The following is an 11,926-nucleotide window of genomic DNA, read 5'->3' as shown; positions in this document are numbered from 1 at the left end:
TGAAAGAAAATCAATAATCAATATATCTAATAATTATTCAATAAATCGATTATTTAAAAATAAATATTAACTAAATAGTTAATATGGATTATCTAAGTCATCATTTATCTAAAATCTTACAATTTCTTTTTCTTATCTTTTTTTCTTCCTTTGAGTAAATACTTTTATTCTCATATATATATATATATATATATATATATATATATATATATATATATATATATATATATATATATATATATATATATATATATATATATATATATATATATATATATATATATATATATATATATATATAAAAATAGAATAAAAACTAATTCTAAAACCCTATTTTCAGAGTAACTGTCCCATAGCTGTCACCTTCACACACAAAAACGAAACAATGGAATCACTATTGAAGTTGCATCATCATCATCATGCACACATAGGTTCAAAACAAAGCAAACCCATTTCGCATGTTCTTCCCAAATCCACCATTTCACTTCGTACACACCACAGCTTTGTTCAATCATCACCCATTCTTACTGTTTCCTATCGCCCTCTTCAAGTTCATGCTACTTCCTCTTCTTCTTCCTTTCAATTCAGGTACATCACCATTTATTACTTTTTATTTCTTTCCAACAACAACCCTTTAATGTTTTGTTGTTTTAGTGATCAATGTGTCATTTATTGTTGGTTGGTGAATGCTATTGAATGTTTATGCTAGATTCTATTGTTTTCTATTTGAGGAATGCGTTTGTTCATGAACTTTAATGACTTTCATTGTGCATTTGCGTTTGAAATTGGTGATGCATTTTGTTGGATGTGGAATTGAATTTACTGTTTTAGTTTGGCTAATATTTGCCAATTGAATTCTCTAGAGCAGCTGCACAATTGTTGGATCCAAGTGCAAGGTGGTTTAGTTGGATCTTGCACCTAGATCCAACTGCTTTGAATCCAGAGCCGTTGCATGCTCTGTAGCATCGATACCTCTAAAATATGTGTGTTTGCGTCAGTGTCGGTGTCTACATCGACGCTTGTGATTATGTTAAATTTATTCATTTTTTCAAGTTATTACCGATGTTGACGTGTCAGTGTTGGTGTCGTATTTGTGATGTATGTACTTCATTGCATGGCATAGAGCTGCTGGATCTTTTTAGTAAAAAATGGAAAAGGGGGAAAAGATTTATGTATCTGAGAAAATTTGAACTTTGTCCTTTGATATTACAAAGTAATGTTCTTTCCGTCGAGCTGAAGACTCGTGGATGCAGAGCAATCAGATCTGGATTTAGAGGATCTTAGATCTAATGGCTTGACAGTGAGTGGATTATGCACTCACTATAGAGTAGGGATGGTAAATGGGCATGGCCGACCTGCAAAAGAATAAGGGCGGAGCGGGGTAGGCATTTCACTTTTAAAGCTTAAAATCACAAAGAATTATGCTAATGTCTGTACCTACAAAAGGCTACAAAAAAAACGGGGTGGGGCTGGGCAGACATATTAGAGGGTGCGGGCCTAAAACCTTGGCCCTCCCCGCGAAAAAGAGCGGGTAAAATAGGCATGTCCGGTGGGCCGGACCCGTTTTGCCACTGCTACTATAGAGTATTTCTTTCATTTTTCTTACCTGTGTGCGTTGATCAAACCGGTCTTTACCGCATACATCTCAAATGGGGATTATTTATCGTAATATAATGGAAATTTAATCCTTCACCACTAAATTCCTAAGAGTTTAACCATAGAAACTTTTTGTACTATGAAAACTTGTGGATCCTATTTTTTTGACATTTTCTTTTGGTCAGACATTCAAGTAAAATAAGGGTGGATGAAAGTAAGAGCTTGACGTTAGAGAGCATCAGGCATTCTTTGATCAGGCAAGAGGACAGCATAATATTCAGTCTTCTGGAGAGAGCTCAGTATTCCTACAACGAAGACACGTATGACAGCGATGCACTCTTCGCAGATGGTTTTCGTGGCTCTTTGGTTGAGTACATGGTCTGCGAAACTGAAAAACTTCATGCACAGGTTGTTACAAATTTTTTAAAGCTTATAAAATATGGAAGAAAAAAAAGTTTCGTGATTAAACCGTTTTGTGCTTCGTTTCCGTTTGAAATTAGGTGGGAAGATATATGAGCCCAGATGAGCATGCTTTCTTCCCAGCATACTTACCTGAACCACTGCTTCCACCATTGAAGTACCCACAGGTTTTGAAATCTTCTCTTTCTTATTACGAAAGTGAAAATTCATTTGATATTCAACAAACAAACGGTTTCATTTTCTAGAGTATCATAGCTTCATGAGAGTATTTAATATTTATCTTACTTTGATAAGGTTGGTGAGTGAAGATTGATTAATGATTATCCTTGTGCGTGCCCTTTTGATGAGAATGAAATTCTTATGATGCTTCCAGGAATTCAAATGTAATTGGCAAGTCACATGTCAAGCCAAGCCCATGGATAAAAGTAGGGGTGCCAAACGGGCATGTTTGCCCCGCAAAAGCCCGTAAAAGACGGGGTGGGACGGGCATTGTTGAGGGCACGGGCCTAGAATCTTGCAAAAAATGAGGGTGGGGCAGGTCTGTGGGACTGCACCTTTAAAGCCTGAAAATTGTAAAAATTTATGTTGCCACACCCGATAAAAACGTAGCAGGCATATTAGAGGATGCGGGCCTCAAATCTTGGCCCGTCCCACAAAAAATTACGTGCAAAACAGACATGCCGGCGGGCCGGATCAGTTTTGCCACCCCTAAATAAAAGTAGAAGGCAGTAGCCACTTAGTAACACACAATTCCTTCCTTTTGGTTATCATTATCCTTCATACAACTTTTCTATTTAGCTATTACCTTAAAGTAACAGCGACACCTTCTTACTTTGTTTAACAGAATTAAGATAAAAAATACTTTCATAAAAAAAAGTAGTTCCTGTTTTTAGTTTTCACAGTAGTTCTTGTTTTTATACTGATCTACCTTTCACTTTCTCTTGTATAAATAATTAGGTTCTGCATCGCAGTGCCAATTCAATCAATATAAACAAGTCGATTTGGGACATGTATTTTAAGGATCTCCTGCCAAGATTGGTAAAACCAGGAGATGATGGTAACTGTGGATCAGCTGCGGTTTGTGACACTCTTTGCTTGCAGGTACATATTAAGCTTCTCTTTCCTAATAAGAATGATGGTAAATGTACAAGAAGCTCATTTCTGTGAATCAATCAGAATCGAGTCATGCCTTCTTAATCCTGAATGTTCAGTATATGCACTGATGTTCAATTCATTGACTAATAATATGATGTTTGGTCTATTAATATCGTTTTACTAAATTTGAACATTATAATCACACGAGAGAAGTACAAATGCCGTGTTTTGTTATAAAATATGATTATAACAATGTTTTGGCACCATTACAGGCTCTCTCAAAGAGAATCCACTATGGGAAATTTGTTGCTGAGGCAAAGTTTCTAGAATCCTCTAAAGTATATGAGCCTGCCATTATAGCGAAAGTACGATTTTACTTGCCTTATAACACACCCTTTACATTGTGACACTACATAAATGTATCTTGATATGGCTTTCTTCGATTAACAGGACGGGAAACGGCTGATGGAGTTGTTGACGTATGAAACAGTGGAGGCATTGGTGCAGGAGAGAGTAGAAATGAAATCAAGAGCATATGGTCAAGTGGTAAAGATCGAAGACAAAGGTGAAGTAGTTGATCCGGCTTATAAAATCGAGTCAGGCTTGATAGGTAATCTTTATAGAGATTGGATAATGCCTCTCACAAAACAAGTGCAGGTAGAATACTTGTTGAGAAGACTTGATTAATAGAAGAACATGGTTTTCTTTTTGCTTTCCAATTCTTAGAACTTGATGTCGAGGAGAAAAATGAGGGATGTTTATCTGAATTTTTTCCCCAATTATTGGAACTTTGTGCTAGATGATGATTTAGGATGTTTATCTTGTTTAAGAATAAATTATGTTGTTTTCAGGATTTTGATATTTGTCTTTATTTAAGGAATAATATCTTATTTGTCCTTTAAATTGATTTATGATTCATGATTTAAAATGAGAGTGAAATGTTACTGTTTGAGGTTATGACTTTGTAGTCTAGAGATGATGCAGAAGCATGAAACTAATTAGAATTTCTGATATTTTATGCTTAATCTTAATTTCAAAGCTGCTAAGAGATCTGAGATTAAACTATTATTAAAGGTTTAATAGTTAAGATATTAGAATAAAAACAGTTATGTAAAATTGGGAACAATCCGGTGAAGGAATTAAGTGGGAAAGACTCAGGTAGTAAGAAAAACCCAGGTAACATGGGACAAGGTGTGTGAGCTAAAAAACACGGGGGTCTAAATATAACTTTACTGATTGAGTGGAACCAAACAACAATGCAAGTCAAAGTAGATAAGCTATGGGTAAAATGGATGAATGAGTATTATGTGAAAGAAGAAAATATCATGAATTGGCAAGTACCAACCAATTGTTCTTGGATGTTCAAAAGAATTCCTAGTAACAAATAATCAATACCGACGTCATACCCCAAAATTTATCATCCATTTTTCTATCTTTTGCTTAGTTTCATTTGCATACATGGAATCATATCATGCATCATCATAACTTTAGCGTGACCTTTTGCATTTGGTCATTGGTTCACAAGCATGACCACATTCTTTGTTTGATCTTAACATTAAGGTTTTTTCACTTTGATTTACTCATCAACTAACCAAAGTATCAATAAGAGATGATACTTGTTTGTGAGCATGCCTCAATTCAAGACAAAACAAAGGTCATTTTGGTCAAGAAAGATGCAAGTGTGGTTCATGCGTTTATGCCACATCACTCAATCTTCAAGTCATCCTCAAGATCATTCAAACTTTAATCAAATTCTCTTCAAGAGATGCTCATTCCATCATCATTTTAGCTTGTGATGCAAGAGAACTTCAAGTTTGCACAAGTTTGGTTGACCTAATTTGCAAGTATGGTTTACTTTTGGTCCAAACCCCATAACTTCTTCAATTTTTAACCAATTGACAAGTTTCTTTGAGGAAATGTTCATAATGAGTTCCTTTACAACTTTGCTTCAATGCTCAAGCATCAATTCAATCCATAAGAACCTCAATTCGGAAAGGGATAAGTTGTCAAATTGGGTCAAAACCTTGTCATAACCTCCACTTGGCAGCCATGTCATTTTCAACTCAAGCACCATTTTGATCTCATTCCTTTTGCCCTTTGTTAATCTTATGTCAAAGTTCATTTGATCCAAATTTGACTAAAAATGCACGAGGGAATAAAAATTTATTCAGTTGTGAACATCAGGTCTCAAAATGCCAAACATGCCCAAGGCTAGTTCATGCATCTTTGCCCATAACTCATCATCGGCATCATCTGAAGCTCACTGAAGTATTGTCGTGCTCTAAAACTCCTTGGAACTAGACTTCTAATTTCACCAATGTTGACCTTCGAATCTTCAACTGAAAAGGTAGTTACGAGTTAAACTCTTGAACAAACAAGTTACCAGTCTCTTCGTCTTGGTTCACTGATCAAAAACCCTAAACTACCTGGAATTTCTATTACGTGTCCATCATTTAATTTTACTTTTAAGAACTAGAGTTCTTCGTGTTTTTGGGCAAATTCTCTTTGCTCAAAGTCAATCAATGACTCTGAAGCTAAGAGACATGACTGATGATGGATGTTAATGCTTAAACGCGTGTTGTTTGAGCTTAAAACTCCAAGTTCATGAAGCTTGCAAAATCAACTCAAGGTTGAAGATAAAGTTGATGCGTGTGTTTTGGTGCCAAACATTTAAACCTGGCCAATCACAACCGGACACGCGTCTTTTTCAAATTCTAGTCGTTGGGGCCTATTTCTTTTTATTTATTTATTTTTCATTTCATTTCCTTTTGATTTCTTATTTAATTTTGATTGGTCCTTAATTCATTTTTGATCCATTTTTTTACAGAAAATCTCTAAAACTATTTTGCATCTCATATATTTTTTTCATAATTTTTTAAATCATTTTTGTATTTAATTGTTATTTTCTCCCATTTTCTTTTTTATCTCATTTATGATTTTGTTTTCAACCATTTTTAAATATTTTTTCATCCAACTTTTGAGATTTGATTACTTGTAATATTTCTTACTTCTCATCATTTTCTCAACCACTTATTTTATATTTTACCATTTATTTTGAATTTTCCTTTTAATTTCCATTTAAAATCCTTTTAAAATCTTTTTAATTCAATCTTGTTCATCTTTTTTTCTTGACTTGAGTAATTGCTTGGTTGATGAGATATTCAACATTTCAAATCATTGACAGATGTCCCCTTGGTTGATTCAATCTTCTCTAATTCAATATGCTGATAGATTATCATTTGATAATATTTTTGACACTTTGAGTTAGTGATATGTTATCCCTTGGTGTAGCATATGTTTTAGTCCTTTGACTTGTTGATAGATGATCCCAATGTGATGACTTGAATTTGTCTTCTAACATCTAACACCTAACATCTAACTTCTAACCTCTAACACTTTACATTTTTTCCATTTATATTCTTGCAATTTACTTTTATGTCTCATTATTCATCATCTCACTTCATACATTATTCATCTTGTCTTATTCATCTTATGCTTCTTATCTTGTGTTTGGTTTGCTTGATAATCTCAATGAATAAAAACATGATAAAATAGATAGACTTGATCCTTAAGACCCATACTTGACTTTGAGTGATGTTGAAGACTTTGGACTTTGGACTTAGGACTTAGACCTCTGCTTGATTTGGAGTGACCTTGGACTCATTGACCTCTTGATCACTTACACCTTGTTCACCTATTGAACTTTTGAACTTGTTATCTTGTCATCTTGTTTTTTGTTCATTGCCTTATACACATGCTTATCACATTCATTTGTTTAGGTTAGCACACATTAGCACACACATGAATTACTCTTGGGCTACCTAACAATGAGACCTAGGCTTAATACACTTTTATACCCACATGGCTTACTCTTGGGCTACCTAACAATGAGACCCTAGTCTAGTCTATGTATGATTATGCATTGTGTTTTATCCATCTCCTTCCCTTTGGTTTAGCTTGATCAAATTCCATTTGATCAACTAGATCCTTTGACTTTGCACACATTCCTTTTGTCTTTGTTAAGTGACCATAGGTCTCTTGGTCACTTGATGGGGGCTTGCCTCTGTTACTTTGGAGCTCAAGCTTCCCAACAAGTACAAGACCTCAAGCTCAAGTCAAGGCATTAACTATCTGCCTCGTCCCCACAGAGCATCCCTAAGAAGCTGTTTCAACAACTTGTCAGACATTGACAAGGATTGCATTTCATGAGCCTTAAGCAATAGAGAAGGAGTGAGAGGGAACATTCATATCCTCATTCCAAATATTTTGGATATGGGACGAATAACCTAATTACTCAGAGTATTCACCTATATTCATATACTTTAGTGCAATTCAAGTTAATTCACAGTCAAGTCTGTAGCTAGCCGTGTGGTTCACCATCTCAGACTTTTGATTTAAACACCACTTCTTTGGTTTAAACATAATTTTTGCTTCTTTTCTGGTTTAAACACCGACCTTTGGTTTAAACATCACTCATTTGGTTTAAACACCATTTTTGCTTCTTTTCCGGTTTAAACATCGACCTTTGATTTAAACACCACTTTTTTGGTTTAAACATCACATTCTGCTTCTTTTCCGGTTTAAGCACCGACGTTTAGTTTAAACAACACTCTTTTGGTTTAAACACCACTATTATTTCTTTTCCGTTTTAAATATTGATCTTTGGTTTAAACACCACTTATTTGGTTTAAACACCGCAATCATTTTCCTTTGGTTTAAACACCGCTTCAGTCAGTTTCTAGTCTTTTCCGATTTAAACACCATCCCCGATCATATCTTTCTTTCAGTCATAATCCTCCGAACTACGAGACTCTGACTTTCTCATTATATTATGAGAATACATATGCATGAAGACCCTAAAATAAAGCGTCAGAGCAAAAAGAACAATAATAAAGATTCCTTAGTTGGGGCCAAACCAAAAAAAACCGGTGTAAGACGATCGTCCGAGTGAGAAGCGTTCGGTGTATGACGATCGTAAAATAATCACATATTTTACAATAATTATGTGATATAATAAAAATAGTAAAAATAATTTAAAGTGATCACACAATAATTATATCATAGAGATTAAAAACAATTTAAAGTGATCACGTATTATGCAATAATTATGTCATACAATTTTTTCACTACTTTTTCCTTTTTTTTTTTTGAATTAGCATAGAGATTAAAAACATGTTTTTATTTATAAAATACAGATATTAAAAATGCAAGAAAAAAAAGATCAAAACCAAGACAAGAAGAAAAAAAAATGCAGTAATGATGAGTAAATCAAAACAAGACAATAATTGAGATCTATAGTCTAACAAAAGCCAAGAAAGTGCAATACTCCACTAGCTGGAAACTAAAAACAGGGTGAGATCCAAGGCATTTTGTCTCAATTTCCTTCTCAACAATCGGAAGCTTCGATTAGAATGAAAATAGAATCATGTCTGATAGTGCCATCATGAAAGTCGATTTAGAAGCTGGAAAATGGAATTTGATGACCCCACCACGTGTATATTTATGAACTTTTTCAAAAAAAAATCTAAGATTGTTTACAAAATTTATTAATAATTTATATTGAAATATATTTATTTAAAAAAATTAATTAGTCTCATGGTCTGTCAACTTAATAGTTTTATTTTGTCAATACAGTTAATATAGAGTATTTTTAAGTTTTTAAAAACATTTATGTTAACCAATTCAATTGTGTATGTTTAATTTTTTCCAAATAGATTTTATTTTAATATTACATTGTTTTATTATGCTTTAACATATTCCTTTATCTCTCAACAGCAATTAAAATCTAATTTCTCTCTCATAAAACTAATTATTAGTCATTCATCATCACAAGCCCTAAATTTTCAGAATAAGTAGATGGAACATATGAGATAAAAAGAATGAAGTTGCAATACAACTTGTTCATAGTTCCAACAAACCACGTGCTTTCTATAATACTTTAAACTATCTAATACTTTAAAATAGGACCAATAGTTTGATTCACAATCTCAAACACACTCGAAGCTATCGCAAATTGATTTTGTAAACTCGATAAATTTTCTCCATTGTGTATCATGAACTTAAACCTTTTATTTATGCCCTATTCAATATAAATAAATAGAGTGGAGAATGATTCAACAAGACACCAACATGGATAATGGAAACTTGTGATTTTTAACTTGCCATTTTTAACAACAACAAAAAACAAACAAACAAGTAAAGATTGGGAATGAATTGTCAATTGTTAACAGATAGCGATCAGAGTGTTTGTCGAGTACTGACGAGTCTTCAGTGATTCATGATGGAACTTCATTCTTCCTATCTCAGATTTTCCATCTCCTTATTTTGAGAATCTATGGTACATGTTGATGAATGACTGAGAATTCATTTTTTTAGAGAAATTAGGTTATGAATGTTGAGAGATAAATGAGTAGGTTAAAATAAAATCATGTTATGTCATATTAAAATAAAATCAACTGAGATGCCACATAAGTATGACTTAAAGTTTTTGGAAAAAATTTATCTGAATGTATCTCATATATTTGTGGGTGTTGAGAATGTATCAAGTGTGAGTAACATGGATAATAGTCTCACATTGATTGGAAATGTGGAGACATGAGCATTTATAAGTGAAAATACCCACTCACCTATTACCTTAAAGTTTTGGATGAATATGTGATATGTCTCTCACAAAGGTGTTGCTCTAAAAGAATAAATCTCACGATGTTTAATGCTATAATTAACAAAATCACTTAAATATTAATTTGTTTAGTCTAAAGTTATTATTATTATGTTAAATATAAAACTATTATTATTATTATTATTATTATTATTATTATTATTATTATTATTATATTAGTAAATATATTATTATTATTTGTTGAATCTAGTATAATTATTTGATAAAAGAAGAAATAAAATGAATGTGATTTATTTTCTTATTATTTTATATGTTAAATTTAAAACTATTTTAAAAAAAAAGGATTAAAAGAATTACTTAATTGTATATATATAAATTTAGTTATTTAAATAATAGTATCAATAGACATCCGTAAATAATGTGGATATCTCAAAATTCATGGATACACGTCTCACAAATATCCACACGATTATGAGGCAAATACATATATTATATTTACTAAATAGAACGTATAGAGGGGATTAATACTCATTCAAATAGATCCTCATTATCATCCCTAAATTAAGTTAGTGATCCTAAAGCATAATTAATTCTATTTAAAATATGGATATGCTATCGAGTGTCCCAAAGACACTCTTCAAAGATTCCAAATAAAAAAATCATATAAATTAATTATTTCATTTTTTTAATATTATACACATTTTTAAAAAACCTTTTCCTTAACTACTACTCAAGGACATTAGTTAGCATTTTTATTAAAACACTATTAAAAATATACATGTTATCTTATGATATAAATATATTTAAAAATAAATAAAAAAGAACAAAAAAAATTGATAAATTTATGAGTCTTTCTAATTTGTGTCTTAAGAAAAAAAAATATCTAAAAAACATTTGTAATTAAATAATACAATATTTTAATCTAAATGCAATACTTTTAAAATATACACTTTAATATTTAATTTTTAACTTTCGGACACAAATTAACATTAATCTTAATTTATTACTACAACTATTCTTTAAATAAGTATGAATTCTATTGAAGAATCTTGTAATGACATAAATAAAAAATTATTACTTTTAATTTATTTCCCTTAATAAAGTTGAATATATTTTTGGCAAAATATATCAGGGATCCTTTAAGTTATTTAATTATAACACGTTAGTCATTTAAGTATTTTTTGCTACAAGTCGGTCTTTTAAGTTACATAACATCTACATTATTGGCCATTTTTTATGATTATGTTTCAAATATGCACATTTGTCATTAACGGTGCTTATGTGATTGTAACGCTACTAGGATGGTTGTAATGTTGAGATGTAATTGTTTTTAATTTAACTTTAAATAATTAGACAAAATCACATAATTATTAAGCAACATCCCTAAACCTAATCCCTAAATCCCAAACTGAGAAAAGGAAGAAGTTGCGAACGAATAAGGGAGACAAACCCTAAACGTGAAAGAGGAGAGCTACGAACGAAGAAGGGAGAAGAAGGATTCGAAGGAGACGAACGAAGAAGGAGATGAAACCCTAAATACTTGTTAAAGATTCCTCCTAGGCTTTGGAGTAAGTCTAGGTTCAATTATAAAAATGCATGTGATGTGCTGGTAAACAATATGTCATAAACGTTTAATAGTGTTATAATTGGACCAAGAAAAAGCCTATTGTAACAATGCTAGGGGATACAAGAGGGTACCTTATGGATAGATGAACAACAAATATAACCAAGATTGAAGCTTATAATGGTTATGTACTTCCAAGAATTAAAAAGGTTTGGGAAAGACAAACTAAAATCTTGAGGTTCTTTATGGCTAAGCTGCTCATAATGAGAAACTACGACATTTCAAGGACCAATTGCAGCATTTCAGCCAAGATGATGCACTGCAACATTTTAGGGCCAACTGTAGCATTTCGGCCACCAAGAAGAATCACACCTAAGTTACCCATAAAGAGAAAAAACCATTAGAATATTGTATGTTGTATTTTGATGAACTAGGATCATGTATTTTGGATGGTGTTTTTGTATTTAGGCTGCTATGTTGTCGACTTAAAATATGTATTTTGGATGATGATTATATGTTTTGGATGACTACTATGTATTTTGGATGGATACTTTATGTATTTTGTTTGGTTTAATGAAGGATATTAAGGTCTTATCACTATTTTGGTTAATTGGTCTTTTATGTTTTATTAA

At 32.1% G+C, this 11,926-nt stretch overlaps 1 protein-coding gene across 1 annotated transcript; it reads left to right on the top strand.

Moving 5' to 3' along the window:
• The first annotated feature begins 320 nt into the window (after positions 1 to 320).
• LOC127119617 (chorismate mutase 3, chloroplastic) lies at positions 321 to 4,014 on the top strand. Its single transcript, XM_051049883.1, has 6 exons — positions 321 to 588; positions 1,782 to 2,004; positions 2,097 to 2,183; positions 2,974 to 3,117; positions 3,384 to 3,476; positions 3,562 to 4,014. The coding sequence occupies exons 1-6, from the start codon at positions 386 to 388 to the stop codon at positions 3,796 to 3,798; spliced, it is 987 nt and encodes a 328-aa protein (XP_050905840.1). The 5' UTR covers positions 321 to 385; the 3' UTR covers positions 3,799 to 4,014.
• Positions 4,015 to 11,926: the final 7,912 nt, after the last annotated feature.

This window comes from Lathyrus oleraceus, chromosome 2 (assembly GCF_024323335.1).
Source record: "Lathyrus oleraceus cultivar Zhongwan6 chromosome 2, CAAS_Psat_ZW6_1.0, whole genome shotgun sequence".
Taxonomy (NCBI): Eukaryota; Viridiplantae; Streptophyta; class Magnoliopsida; order Fabales; family Fabaceae; genus Lathyrus; species Lathyrus oleraceus.
Note: the sequence above shows the minus strand (reverse complement) of the source record. Positions and strands in the feature narration are given on the sequence as shown.

Excerpts from the sequence above, each read along its gene's own strand:
- LOC127119617 (XM_051049883.1), top strand. The coding sequence starts at position 386 with ATGGAATCACTATTGAAGTTGCATCATCATCATCATGCACACATAGGT. Across the intron at positions 589-1,781 it reads TCTTCTTCCTTTCAATTCAG|ACATTCAAGTAAAATAAGGG; the intron begins GTACATCACCAT and ends TCTTTTGGTCAG. Across the intron at positions 3,118-3,383 it reads GTGACACTCTTTGCTTGCAG|GCTCTCTCAAAGAGAATCCA; the intron begins GTACATATTAAG and ends GCACCATTACAG.